A 14,523-nucleotide genomic window follows, 5' to 3' on the forward strand; every position below is an offset into this window, starting at 1 on the left:
TTTCGCGAAACTGGCTCTGTGACTCATAAAAAAGGTGCTGGTAGGCCAATCGCTCGTACCGAAGAAATCGTCACACGAAATAAGTTGAGAAGGACGTTTTACAATTCCTGTTCTCTGACCACCTTTGACCAAGATAATTTTTGATATCCCGGTATAATTTACAATTTAAAGAGTTTCACGATTCTTCAATCGTTACGCACCAAAAGTCTTAAATTGCTATGTTGCAAAACAATACCCTTTGCATTTTCCTAGTCTTTTGCGTTGACGTCAAAAACGATAAAATATTGTAACGTTCGCTGTGACTGTGGTTTCGACGATTTAAAGAAACTTGGTAAAAATACTGACAACAAATTTTATTGTTTACTAATAATTGACCCTGAATTAAGATTAATTCGCACTATACATACATATGGTTAAAATATCTGTACAACTTTCAATAACACCCTGTACATATAGTTGACTCAAGTTGCAAAAAACCACTTGTCATTTGCAACAGCATTTTTTCAATATTTTCAAACCAAATAAAGGCACAAAAGGACCAGAAAATCATAGTTTGGATTGAATATTTTCCATATAAGTACAGCTTTAAAGTAATTTCAAATGACTAATGCGATAAAAGTGCTGTTGCAAATGCAAAATGGTTTTTTGCAACTTGAGTCAACTTTATATTACTATTATTCACAGTCTTCGCTCGTCAATAATGACGCCAATGACTAATTCCAATTAGCTCGCCGTATCTTTTATCTAGTATCTGCGTTCGTGATTCAGTAAATTCTTCGACAACGTTACCGCCTCCCTCAGGACACAGGAGCGCCAAGTTCTGGACGAGTCCCGATTGTTCTCTACACGTTATAGAATATAAATACAGTTACTGGGAATACAAAGTGATCAAAAAGAAAACAAAGCAGGAGTGCTTTGTTTGTCTCGATTTGAGACGTAGTTCCTATGCACAATCGTTTTATTGGTTGCCTACCTCTTGAAAAATCTATTATCGATTAATTAATTATTAGTAGTTAATGCTTTATCATCAATGGTAAAACCCATTTTACCAAATATTTTGAAATAATTGTTGCTTTCAATTACAGTAAACGCCTCTAAGTTTTGCCGATTTCGAAAAGTTGTTTTCTAGGTTAATAATAGCATATCGTTGACGTTTCTTTGACATTTCATCGAGAAATCTGCTTCACAGTGGCGTCGCGTTTGGTAATAAACCTGGTAAATTACACATTCTTACGAACCTAAAATGTTGCTCTTATTTATTTTATTTTATAAATTTTCTTCATTATCTTATAATATGTAATAATACCGTGAGATCATTTAAATTTATAATTAAAGGAGGCTATTACTTTAAAATTATATTGGAAACAGCGCTGACACCTTGATTTGAATTGTCAAAATGACGCTTTAAAATTCAATACAAAATATGAAACGGCGACTTAACAGTTGTATCCAAGATCCAAGCCAGGTGTTTGATACAACTGTTAACTCGCAGTTTCATATTCTGTATTGAATTTTGAAGCGCTATTTTGACAAACCAAATCAAGATGTCAGTGGTGTTGCCAAACTAATTTTAATTTTAATTTTAAGTCACAGCCAATATCGCTAAAAAATGGGGAAACATTTTAAACAAAAAATACCTCAGATTTGCCATTTAATAGGTCACTGGCAAAATTTGCATCAAATACGTTCTTCACTTCTAAATTGGCAGACAGGCATTTTATAATAACAACATTACCTAAGTGCGGTTAGTGCGATAGTGTTTACAAATGTAAATTATACTAGTTATAGGAGTTCTACTATACCTATATGTATTATTTACTTATCGGTACTTTTTAGCATATTGTAAAACATACCACGTCTATCATTTAACAAAACTGATGGACTGCCAGTTTCAATAATTCTACCCCAATCTAAAACCATGATTGTATCACATGCTTCTATTAAGTTCAACTTATGCGTTATCATAATCACAGTGCAGTTGATAAAGCATTCTTTTATTATTTTATATATCATCTCTTCAACTTCGGAGTCTACGTTTGCAGTGATTTCATCCAAAATTACCACTTTATTGTTACGAATGAGAGCCCTGCCAAGACAAAGCAGTTGCTTCTGTCCAGTGCTTAAACTACAATCAGCCCCACTTATTTTGTACTCTAGATTAGAAAATAACGTTTCCAGATTGACTGTTTTGATGACGTTCCAAACTCTGTCATCTGAATGTTGTCCCAAGGGATCGATGTTTTCACGGATTGTACCGCTGAACAAAAATGGTTCTTGAGGAACCACCGAAATATTTGACCTGAGAACAACCAGTGGTACAGTCGCAATATCTACACCGTCAAAAAATATTTTTCCTTTGATTTTGTACAACCTTAACAAGGTGGAAATTAACGACGTTTTTCCTGCAGCGGTTCTACCAACTACGGCAATTTTTTCTCCAGATTTTAAAGTAAACTTTAAATCGTTTAAGATGACGTCGCTACGATTGCTGTAAGAAAGGTATACATTTTCAAATCTTATTTCACCACCTTGAGGCCAGTTTTCCACAAGTATACCATTTTTACATTCTTGCTTTTGTTTTGTGTATTCTAGGATTCTTTGAATCGCTGTCATTCTTGCTATCAATCTACAGAATCTACGAAATCCCTTCTCTTGAGCTGTCGTCAATAGAAACATTTGCGAAAGGACCAGACCGACATCTCCCACAGAGGTATCTTAAAGAAGAAGTTGATGCAATATGTAGTTCATTTTACAAGATGTTATACCATTTTCTGCAGTCAAAAATTGAATAACCACGAAAGCAATGACGACAGTGGCGTAGATGTGTACAACAAAACCATATGTTCTCAAGCAGCAAAAATACATGTATGAGGCGGAAGTGTGAAAGTCTTGATGTGTGTCAAATTCATCACACAAGATATTTTGAGCCTTGGAAACCCTCACTGTGGACAGGCCTTCTACAGTTGCATTTAAGTGCCCAAGAAACGGACTTCGAGCTAAACGTTATAAATTAGATCAGAAATATTTTTCGTGTAAAAATAAATTACGTGAAATTTCTAGTTGCTTTAAAGGTCTCCCTATTCTTAAATAAATTATCGTAGTTATTACAATCAACAAACAAAACACCAAAGAAGGCATGACCAGAACTACGTTTACTGTCATTACTAAAATTGTTATGGTTACAGTTTCTATAAGAGACTAAAAGAGAATATTAAATTTAAAAAAAAAACTAGAAACGAAACTCACTTCTAGAACAACAGACAACGATATCGGAATTTTTTCATCAATGTAAAGTAAATCTTCTGATAATCTGTTGAAAATGTTTCCAACCAAGTTGGAATCGAAGAATTCGATCGAGGCGCCAATAATTTTTCCAACAACAATTTCATGGATGCTAAGTGAAGCCTTCTTAACTAGAAGAAAAAAGATGGTCGCCTTTAACATAATCAAAACCCCGACCAGTAACGTAAGTAGAGGAATCAAATAGACCATTTGATGGCGCTTTTCAGTGTTAGTTTTGTAAATGTCATTGTCTGTACTATTATGAACTGTGTAATTGACAATAGTTTCTTCAGTGTTAATCCTGAAAACCAACAATAACAAAGTCAATCTTTTTGAGAAAATGAAACACAACTTACCAATTGGTTTGCAGTTTGTGAACGCCACTTTGTGCAAACTGGATCGCACAGAAGGAAATAAGAATTGCTGAAAGCATTATTATACCGCCACCATGTTTGAAATACTTGACATACGTTTCAAGTTTAACGTTCGCAAGTTCTTTTGACTCTTCGTAAATATTTTTCTCGATGATTTTCGTTTCCATCAAAGTTGCAGTTTCGCTTCCATCGACATCATTTATGAATGATCCTTGTTCTTCGACGTTGATGTTCCGCACCATCTCGGAGTTTTTAATGGTAGGTATTTCTTGAACAGATAAATTCTGCTTCATTGATAACGTTCCGTCGTTTAAATCAATAACATTATCTGCTTTGCTAATGTGTTTTTTGTTTTGACTAACCATTACAACTACTTTATCCTTTAAAAAATGTCTGATGCACTTTTCAAATATAAAATTTTCAACTAGCACGTCTAGACTTGACAGACAATCATCCAGCAAATAGAAATCACTCTCTCTGTAGACTGCTCGTGCTAGATTAATTCTCTTTTGCTGTCCTCTGCTCAAGTTGGTTCCTCTGTTTGCAACCATTGTATTGTCACCTTCGTCGAAAGACTCGAAGTCTCTCACCAATGCACACACTTCGAGTACTTCATTGTATCGCTTTCTATCGCAGCTGCTTGCAAACAAAATATTTTGCTTGATTGTCGAAGGGAATAACCAGGGTTCTTGAGACGCGTAAGAAATTCTACCGTTAACAGTTACATCACCTTCAATAAATTGGTGCTCTTTCATTAAAACCTTTAACAACAAGGTTTTGCCGCTTGCAGTTGGTCCGGTGATAACCGTCAACCCTTTTTGGAAATTTAAATTAAGGTTGTCAAGAATTTTATAATCCTTAATGTACACTCTTAAGTCTGACAAAACGATTTCTTGGGAAAGCTGTCCTTCATTTTCGTCTTCAGTAAATTCATGATCTTTGGTTTCCAAGAATCTTGCAATTCGTTTGGAAACAGCCATCAGTTTCGCGGATTCCAAAATTCCCCTTGCAATAGCAAAACGCAAAGCTAATGACACGTTGTTAAGACTGTCCATGATAAGAAACATTGTCGCAGCACTGATGTGGTCTGCCAAATATATCGAAGTGATGATCAGCAAATACCAGGTTGCATTTAGCAAAAAGTTCGACAGTGTAATTTGTGCATATGACAGTAAAAATATTTTGTAAATGAAAGAGATTTCATCCCTGAAACACAACATAGTAGAACTGCTACTTCTATGGTAATCAATGAATATACCCACTTTCTGTTCTTGGACAACTTTGTCTTAAATAAGTCTTCCAAACTGTTAAATTTTATCGACCTAATCCCATTTAACACTTCTTTTGTCATCTCATACCTATGGTCCGTTTTCTTTAAGGTATTAGTTGTTAGATTCATGATTAAACTTGCCAGACTCACTAAAAATTACGTATTAAAGCGGACTACAATTTATTTAGTTGATTGGGTACTTTGCATTAGAACAATAAATAAAAAAACACTGACGAGTATAACTACTAGCCAACCGATTTCTGCATACAGTATAAAACACACCCCAAAGAAAGAAATGAGATTAGCCATCATTCTCGTTACATATACTATTGAAATTTCGAATTCGTTCACATCTCTGGTTATCAACGTCATAATTTTACCAAGTGATATGTCTTCAACTTGTGATAGATTAATCTTCAAAACTTTTCTGTAAATTAAAGATATAAAAGCTGTACGCATTTTAACGGCAAATGTTTCAATTCGTAATTGAAAATTGTCAGCAAATACGTATTCGAGGAACACTATCATCACTAAAGATATACCGTAGAAATGTGCACTCGATTTCGTAACGCTGTGATCTTTTGCAAAATAAGCTATAAATTTTTTAATGATTTTTGTCCTTAAGAATCTAAAAATTAGAAATATGATTACAAGTTTTTTAAGAGATTAATAAAAATACATAATTATAAATCGGATCAACAGAGTAGTAATTATAATAAAAAACTGCAAACCAAAAGATTTCCACAAAAAAGAAAGCATTGAGAACACTTGTTGTTCCTTTTGCCGTTTATAGATACGTTCCAGCTTATTTCCTAATTTTTTGGATTCATATGACGGAAGTACTTCGTATATGTCTTCTTCACGTAACTGTGTTCTGAATCCTTTAATAAAAATTTTTCGGGTATATCTTAAATTGAGTAGTATTGTTAAAAGTTTCTCAGATAGTTCAATTACTGTACTTACGTAAAGAACAAAGTCAGAAAGAAATTTGTGTTCTGTTCCGGATTGATTGTTTGTTGTTTTCGTTTTACGTAATTCATTATTTGGGAGAGATATATTTTCTTTATGGTAAATAATTTTCTTATTGTTTGTGATAAAAGAAGAAAGCTGGAATATAGCAGACATAACATGATATGTGCTTTTGGGATAACCCCTACCACCCACCCCTAAGAGATACAGCCGGAATACCAGTCATAACAATATGAAAATAATTATTTGTATATCAAGGCTGCGAAATCGTTCTTTAACGTACCGAGAGAAAAATTGTCGCCGAGGTCGCTTGCGGCCGAGGCAAAACAATTTCGAGGATGTTAAAAGATTTCGCGGCCAATGCGTACACAACATTTTGTGTGCAACAGAAAATTTGTAATTATGAAATGAACAAGTAAAATTTCCGTCACTGTCAATAAATATAAATTCGGCTTGTCGCTATAGAAATGACATAAATAACACAATTCATTAGTTTGAAAAAAATTGTAGAAATCTCAGAAGAAAATTACAATTTTTAGTTCTGTGTACTCATCCAGAGTTTATTTTTTAATAAATATATAAATTGTGCAGTGTCTAATTTAATACCTGAAAAATCTGAACTGCAGTATGAAACATGTTACAGTGACTTTAGAGACTGACGTAACAAGAAGAATGTGAAAACGGTGTCGGAAAATGTTGTATTGGCTTAGTTATTGGAATTTATTTATTGCGGAAGGTCAATGTTAAGTTCTGTTATGATAAGTTGTATCATCTGCCCCTTTTTAATCATGGGAATGTCAGGGGCCGTGCGAAGAGACGAATTAACCAAAGTGTCTATTGATGACATCAGGATGAAAATTCTGTACTAATAAATTGGATTTCGCGGCCTGTTTTCGGTACGTGAAGTGCTCATTTTACGTACGGTTGCACACAAAAAAAATAACAATGAGAGAAAGTGAGTTGTTGAATTTTTTGTAGCCATATATTCCGAAAAAATCTCTTGGTAGGGAAATATTTTGTTATTTTATATTTTCAAATATTCACACAAGATATATGTATTAAACAGAACTTTTTTCTTACATCGAGTAACATATGATGTTGACCTATTCTTCAACTTTCGAATATTCAATTTTGAAGCCTTGACAACGAACACATTTAAGTTTAAGTTTAAGTATCACCTCTAAAACGCAAAACTTTTTAGAATAATGATGTCGGTTGGCTAATCAACTAGTAGGTCTACTAACTGTCTGTAGTAACAATGAAGCGGATCATCAACTTACACGTTGAAGAGTGATAATACTCGTTGCGACTGCTTGAAATAGTGAAATCCATAATTCATAGTTTTTGTTGCTGTATGAATCATCAAGACATTGCTGTCACTGGCGTGGATATGGGAGGGAACGTGTGATATAAAATCTTGTGTGTGACTTATTTCATGATTTATGTAACTTATTACAACATATGTAATTATAATAACGTGCTTTTCTAAATTTTTAGGAGAAAATGAATGTCTGACGGATTAGGATATTATTGAATTTTTAACATCACAACTAGCGACAGGAGTACATTTAAAGACTTATTCTGCTATAACAAAACAAGTGCTATGATTATCATCGATGATATCTCCGAGTGAAACCAATTTGCTGTGGCTGCTCCTGTCTCACGAGTCATATCATCGATTATTATTAATCAGAGCAGTCTACATTTGATGAAGGAATATAATGAATACCTATATGAGGAAAATTTAAATGCATAAACAGACGCCACTGGCTTAGTTTTTAATAACTGTTATTTTGAACTTACAATCGCGTAATTTGAATAAACATTTCTAGCTGTCAAGTTTGACAAATGTCGTTACTCGTTAGTGTTAGAATTAGAAACGGACCAAAATAAACTTAAATTAAATACCTGTGAAGTTGTTAGGGCTGTCATTTTAAATTAAATTTTTGACAATATACAGCAAAGAGATGAAGACAACAAGAACGATAAAAGAAAACAGGGAAGAATATATGCTCATGGGAGGAGACTTCAACGGGAGAATAGGAGAAACAGGAGCAAGAAATTGAGAAGAGGAGAAGGGGGATGCGAAAAGAAAATCCAAAGACAAGATGGAAAATGCAGAGGGGAAGAGATTGATGGAATGGATCCATGAAAATGGATGGGAAGTATTGAATGGGAACAAACAAGGGGACGAAGAAGAGGAATGGACCTATGTAGGTAGCGGAGGGGAAACAGTGATAGATTACGGAATAGTAAACGAAGAAGCATGGGAAAGAGTAGAAGAATTCAGAATAGGAGAAAGAGTAGAGTTGGACCATCTCCCGCTAAATAAGTATAGAAGAAGCGAACCATAAGGAAAGGGGAAAAGGCAGAGTAAAGGCGATGGATAGGTCGTGGCGGTCCACGACACAGGCCTCCGCGGTCCACCGATTTAAATTCTCTGGATTTCTTTCTTTGGGACCACGTAGAAGATATTGTATACAGCAGCCCTATTGCTACAGAAGAACAACTGAGGGGTCGCGTTCAGGAAGCTACAATAACTCCTGAAATGGTTACGAATTCTAAACGTCTAAACTCATCAACGCCAACTTTGATGATAAATTTAAATGAACACCCGATACAAGAAAACATGAAATTAACTGGAAAATGTTTCTTTAATTAAATTGAAATTAACCGATTTGAGTTCTTTTCGAAAAGTTCATTCGGGAAAATATTTCCATTACATATTTCAAATTTTTGGAACGGTATACCTATACAGGTATTTCACGAGTGATAATGAGTCCGGCGAAATAGAAAATGCAACCCACAATACATTGGAACGTAAACCTGGATAAATATCCGCCTTTTCCTCCTGATGTATTGTGGGTTGCATTTTCTATTCCGCCGGGCTCAGTGAAATACCCTGTATTTTTTATCTCAGAATATTTTTAAAATATTTACCCCACAAAGTTTTTATATAATATTTCTTCATTTGCTATTATTATTAATACATATTTTCCAATTTACGAATTTGACTTTTTTATTCCATATAATTTTTGTCTTCTTCCAGTTAGAATAAACTAAATTATGTTCGTTATTTTATTCAAATAATGTAAATAATTATACAAGTTTCAATCAAATCTTGGTATCAGCTTTGTTTTGAAAGGTTTAGGAGAAATAGTGACTCCATCAAAACCTTCCAACTGTGGCGCTGGTCCTTCAGTGTCTTTTTCCAAATAGAAATTGTGCAACAAAGCGGTAAAAAACAAGAAATAATTAGCCTTAGCTAATGATTCCCCCAGACAGCGACGTTTTCCTAAAAATTGTTTTGAAGACACGATCTTAAGACTCTTAGAGGTCTTGGATTTTCTCATGGGCTATGAGTCATATCTGCACAAACGAATATCGATCTCAAGTAGGCGCTACAAACCGACCGGGAAACATTGTCATTCGTTACGTTAGTTTCGTCTCTCTCTCTCGTCTGTTTGTACGTATTTGAATTTAAAAATAGTCGACGTTTCCAGTTGTCATTTACAGATTTTTCACTGGTTTATTACTCCAGCTTCCAAGGTCACAGCTCGTGAAAAAATCTAACACCTCTAGTGATCTTACCATATCCGAACGGTGCAAAATATTTTTCATTAACCATCCAATTTCCGCTCTGGTCAAAAAATCTTTCAGGTCTAAACGCGAGAGGGTCTTTCCAAAACTTTTGATCCATGTGTACACTGTATAGACTGGTCAAAATTATAGTACCTTCAGGGATGGAATATCCTAATAAGTGAGTGTCACATTTTGCTCTGTGTGCTATGCCAAGCGGGGGAATATTAGCACGTCTTTGAATTTCCATCAAGACTGATTCAGTATACTTTAACCTAAAAGAATAGTACTAGTACTATTAGTAAACTGCAACGGTACTGGGGGAAAGTACTTTATGCGATCTTGTAGAGTTGGCCATCGATTTCTTCCGACAATATCGTCCATCTCATTTTGAACCTTTTTCTGAATTTCTGGGAATTCAATCATGTAGACAACAGCAAATCCCAAGGTATTACTAGTGGTTTCAGATCCCGCCATGAAGAGGTCAAGGCAAAGAGACATTAACTGATCATCTAAAAATGTTTATTAGACCAAGAAGTATTTCCTTTTGACTTCATGAGACGTGTTTTAACCTGTGAATGAAGGGTCACTCTTGATATTCATATTTTGTAAAAATGCATCGATCAAATCTCTGGCATGAGTAGTACACATGGTCCTCCTGTGTTCAGAAATAGTTTCCTTAAACAATTTCAAAGTTTTTCACAAAATATAAACAAATCTGGCAATACTGGTGTACCTCCAAGAATTCCCACATTCTAACCAAAACATTAACCAGCTGGTTGTAGCCACAGGTCTCTGGTGCAATGAATCTCAGAAAGGGCATTTGATTGAGGATGCCTCCTGACATGTCGGTAAGTCTAAAAGCGTCGTGTATGATGTTTAACAATTTGCGGAGCCTCTCGTCGTCTATGTTAAATCTTTCTCCGGCCATCATTGCCCAAAGTACGTTCAAAACAGAAACGTCGAAAGCTGTGTGCATCCATATCGGTTGCGAACATTGCTTTTTGAACATAGAGATTAAATCTCGTGTTTCATCTTGAATTTTTTCCTCCATTTCCTTGCGTCCCAAGCCGAAATTTTTCAGATGTTGAAGAGAGAATTTGCGTTGTTTCTGCCAGAATTGTCCATCCGAAAATACAATCCCTGCAATAAATAAGTATAATCTTTTGAAAGCTGCAATTATTTAAAAATTCTTTTTACTAGTGGTGATAAGCGGTGAAGAATGTTTATAATGCAGTCAGAGGTCATAATTACGCCAGTGGAAGTAAATTGACGTTACAATTTTTTATTTCTTAGCACTTCTATATTGTTGAGTTTATGCATTATGTAAATATCTATATTATAGCTCTTCAATGTCGTTACTCCAAAAATTTACAAATGAATTTTCACATCAAACGTGTGTAGAAATAATAATTTGTACAAATTAATTTATTTAATAATAGTATATTATTCAACGAGCGGATAATGATGGCTATTACTCGTGAGGATAATTTTGTGTAACGAGCCGAAGGCGAGTGGAGTAATTAATCCGAGCGAGTATAGCCATTATCGACTAGTAGAATACTCAAAACTCAATAGTCAAATTTCTGGTCTAAAATATAACCCCATTGCATTCTAATCACGATACATATTTTTTCTGTGCATTTTTAAGATTGCGCTCCGCGTAGGAATCTAAATTCGACTGATACACTCTGTATAAATCACCCTGTACGTATGTACGGGAGTTGTTTTCGTGTGTCGCTGCCTTTGTCGCGGACGTTTTTTGTAAAGAATATTAAAAGAAATTAGACCGGACCGGTTCCTAACGAGTCTGATGGGGTTGTTTTGTTTTAGTGACCGTCAGCATTTCACCGGTTTGCCCATCACTGACCTAGGCCCGCGCCGAAATTCTTAACCCCACGGCACAAGTTCAACAGCCGAACATTGTGCGAAAAGCGCACTTACCCAGCCGTTTTCCGAACGTCCGCAGGCGGAAGAAAAATCCGTCAGGACGTCCGTCGAATTCTTCCCTCGTGAGGACCTCTTTGACGGCCTCGGGGCCGAAAACTGCCACCACAAGATTCCGTCCCATTTTCAAACCGACCACGTCGCCGTATTGTTCGGAAAACTCTTTCCACACCAGGTGGTGGTAGCCGATCTCGCTGAGCTTTCGGCGAAATTCGATGAAATTGCCCACAATTGGCAACCACGGAGGACCTAGAGATACATTTCTTGACTAGAATCTTCCAAAAAGAATGACAAAAAAAAGCGGTTAGGGCAAAATCTTAATTTTGAAAATTGCAAAATGAGTTTCAGCTAAGTTAAAATCGAGGAAGGGATTACTACAACAGCGACAAAAGTGATAATAAAATTAAAAAAAAAATGCAATTGGAAATGAGAAAGGTACTTACCCGGAGGATAGTTTTTTGGTTTTAATGTGTCTAATATTAAGACTAAAAAAATTAACATAACAAATAAACACGCGAAGAGAAACATTGTTGTTACGAAGCGACTTGTTCGTTTGAACTGATGCCCTTCTTGACTAGTCCATCTCTTATGTAGGCATTTCTACACAAAAAATCCTTGACCTATTACAGATGCCCTCTCTAAAAAAAGGAGAAATTGTATGTTTCATATTCAAATTAGTTTGCTTTTGTTAAAAAATCCCAAATCTCGTATTGTTGGTGCGAAATTTGTTGTGAAGACGGTGTAAAAATTGGAAACATTCATAAATGGGCAATTGAATGACAGTTTGTACAAATATTTTTTTTTTTAATAATTAATCATTTACAAAAAGAAATTATTTTTATATAATAAATTCAAAAATTAAAATATTCATTGGGCAACGCATATTAAAATAAAATGTACCACGATCGTTAAACAGGTTGCAGGGTTGCTCCTAACAGGCAAAAATAATAAAATCAGTTTAATTATTACTTAATTACTTAATTATTTTAAACAGTGGTGCATGTAATTATATATTTTATGATTAGAATTTCAATTGATTTTTTTTTACATTATTATGTTGAGTAAAATGTTGACAACTGAGTACTTACATAATTGAAGTTTTTCAAATATAAATTTGGAAACGAAACGATGAAAAATTAAAGTATAATAAATAAAATAACAATAAAAATTAAGTCAATAACAAGAGTCGGTCGTCCATTGAAACCAGTTTACTAAATTTTATAGTTGGAGAAAGTTTGAATTCTTTCTATGTACAAAGTGTCTATAAAAGAATATAGGTACATACATATATCAAGAGTCCTGTGGAATTGTGCGGTTCTATAATTTTATTGTGTCAAACTATGTCGAGCCGTTAAAGCCGTGAAATCAGATATCAACAGTCAAAATGTCAAATTATTAAATCTTAGCGTTAGTTGTGACTTCGAGGTCTTAATTTTTTTCGGTTTTTCTATATTCTAATTACTACATTTTCATCTTACAACAGTCTATTAATTTCCATTTTATACCATAATTATGCTACAGAACGGCAAAATTTCGAATTCCACAGGACTCTGGATATACTTACGCTCTTTTATAGACACTTTGTACTTTTCAAGCGAATAAATAATGATTTTATGAAAGTTTACTTTTAAGTAAAATTGTAATTGTAAATTGAATGATAATAAATTAGCCCTAGGGATGTAAAAAATTCTCAGATGTAGGGTAAATATTAAAATAAGAAATCCTTGAACGGGCGAGTGGGATAAAGAAAGCAGGTTTTTACTTTTTAGCACGTAGGCTTTGAAAATATTCAGGAAACAAATAGTGCGTTGTACAGGGTGATTCAAGTTTTACCGCCCGCACGATAAACCCTATTAAAAAATTAGTGAAAATTACCAAACCTTAGGGTTACATTCCCTTGATATAAGGTATCATTTCATTTATGGCCGATTGCACCGTTGTGGCGTTAAGCAGGGAATAGATAAGCACTGCTTGAATTTTGAGTCGTGCTTAAAAAGTTCACCGTTGCACCGTCAACAATTTAAGAAACCTTAGTTAAGCTGAATTTAAGAATTGCGCATAGCGGCAACAGTGTAAAAATCCACTAATATTTGGGAAATTTTGATGAAATTGAGAACGCGGGCCATTTGAATGTCGAAATGATTAGCGATTTCTTGTCAACAATTAAAATGGATGAGAAATTTTGCTAATTGATTATCTTGAGAGGGGGAAATCAATTAATGGCCAATACGACACAAGAAGATGAAAACAGCATTTCAAGAAAAATGCAGTAATGACCAAGAAAAAAGTGTTATTCTACCACGACAATGCACCTGTTCATTCAAGGGCAGTTGCCCAACAAAAAATAACGGAATTGACGTTTGAACTTCTTGCGCATTACCGTGTTCACCTGATTTGGCTCCCTCGGACTTTCATCTCTTTCCAAAACTGAAAAAAAAATTTAGCTGGAAAGAGATTTCGGTCGAATGAGGAGATCGATGCGGCTAACACTTATTTTGAAGATCTCGAAGAAAGACACTTCCGGGAGGGAATCGAAAAGCTGGGGAAACGTTGGACCAAGTGTGTTAAGCTTCGAGGGGATTATGTCGAAAAATAAAATATAATTTAAATAAAATTGATGTTCTTTTCACTGTTATTCCGGAAACTTGCCAATCAACCCTCGTATTGTTCAACGATTTGATTTCATGTATCACTTGTTTAAATTCGTTGAAAAATAAAGAAGCTATGGACTCGTCCTTTTTGTGTCTTCCACCATGAAATTCAAGTTAAATTATTTGTAGAATATTCAGATCCAGTTCAAATCGCCTTTAAATATGTATATTTTTCTCTTTATTTTAAACATTCATTTAATTGTTTCTATTTCTCATTGAATTAAATACCCAACATTGAACGCCGCGCCGCCGCCGATAAAAATGTGATTATGTTTTGCGCTTAGCATTGCTTAAAATATTTAAGCCCTCGATTTTGCCTGTTTAAACTAAGCACTGCTTAAACAGATATAAGCATTGCTTAGGCGACGGCGCAACGAAATTTCCAATTTTAAGCAGAACTTAAAGTTAAGCAGTACTTAAGCATTGCGGTGCAAACGGCCATTAGAGCTAT

At 34.7% G+C, this 14,523-nt stretch overlaps 2 protein-coding genes and 1 long non-coding RNA gene across 3 annotated transcripts; 1 reads left to right on the plus strand and 2 right to left on the minus strand.

Annotated features, from left to right (window-relative positions):
* Nucleotides 1-1,709: 1,709 nt before the first annotated feature.
* LOC138125018 (probable multidrug resistance-associated protein lethal(2)03659) lies at nucleotides 1,710-7,800 on the minus strand. The gene is made up of 10 exons (XM_069040228.1): nucleotides 6,976-7,800; nucleotides 5,890-6,033; nucleotides 5,606-5,833; nucleotides 5,127-5,554; nucleotides 4,919-5,075; nucleotides 3,639-4,862; nucleotides 3,247-3,583; nucleotides 3,048-3,198; nucleotides 2,766-2,996; nucleotides 1,710-2,714 (listed from the first exon to the last, which is right to left on the minus strand). Exons 2-10 carry the CDS (start codon nucleotides 5,964-5,966, stop codon nucleotides 1,816-1,818), a joined length of 3,732 nt encoding a protein of 1,243 aa, XP_068896329.1. The 5' UTR covers nucleotides 5,967-6,033; nucleotides 6,976-7,800; the 3' UTR covers nucleotides 1,710-1,815.
* Nucleotides 3,776-11,520, plus strand: LOC138125022 (uncharacterized). The gene is made up of 2 exons (XR_011157323.1): nucleotides 3,776-3,914; nucleotides 11,308-11,520. It is a non-coding gene; the product is annotated as an uncharacterized lncRNA (long non-coding RNA).
* LOC138125021 (methyl farnesoate epoxidase-like) lies at nucleotides 8,956-12,023 on the minus strand. The gene is made up of 7 exons (XM_069040232.1): nucleotides 11,865-12,023; nucleotides 11,419-11,670; nucleotides 10,211-10,617; nucleotides 10,047-10,152; nucleotides 9,806-9,986; nucleotides 9,487-9,749; nucleotides 8,956-9,190 (listed from the first exon to the last, which is right to left on the minus strand). Exons 1-7 carry the CDS (start codon nucleotides 11,947-11,949, stop codon nucleotides 9,006-9,008), a joined length of 1,479 nt encoding a protein of 492 aa, XP_068896333.1. The 5' UTR covers nucleotides 11,950-12,023; the 3' UTR covers nucleotides 8,956-9,005.
* Nucleotides 12,024-14,523: the final 2,500 nt, after the last annotated feature.

Source organism: Tenebrio molitor, chromosome 2 (genome assembly GCF_963966145.1).
Source record: "Tenebrio molitor chromosome 2, icTenMoli1.1, whole genome shotgun sequence".
Taxonomy (NCBI): Eukaryota; Metazoa; Arthropoda; class Insecta; order Coleoptera; family Tenebrionidae; genus Tenebrio; species Tenebrio molitor.

What these genes read in the sequence shown, in the direction of transcription:
- LOC138125018 (XM_069040228.1), bottom strand. Translation starts at nt 5,966, where the DNA reads ATGAATTACGTAAAACGAAAACAACAAACAATCAATCCGGAACAGAAC. An exon ending in CGTTGTCTGTTGTTCTAGAA is followed by an intron (nt 3,199 to 3,246) that starts GTGAGTTTCGTT and finishes ATTCTCTTTTAG; the next exon opens with TCTCTTATAGAAACTGTAAC. An exon ending in AAAGCAACTAGAAATTTCAC is followed by an intron (nt 2,997 to 3,047) that starts GTAATTTATTTT and finishes TATAACGTTTAG; the next exon opens with CTCGAAGTCCGTTTCTTGGG.
- LOC138125021 (XM_069040232.1), bottom strand. Translation starts at nt 11,949, where the DNA reads ATGTTTCTCTTCGCGTGTTTATTTGTTATGTTAATTTTTTTAGTCTTA. An exon ending in ACTCTACAAGATCGCATAAA is followed by an intron (nt 9,750 to 9,805) that starts GTACTTTCCCCC and finishes CTATTCTTTTAG; the next exon opens with GTTAAAGTATACTGAATCAG. An exon ending in TTTTGCACCGTTCGGATATG is followed by an intron (nt 9,191 to 9,486) that starts GTAAGATCACTA and finishes AACAATTTTTAG; the next exon opens with GAAAACGTCGCTGTCTGGGG.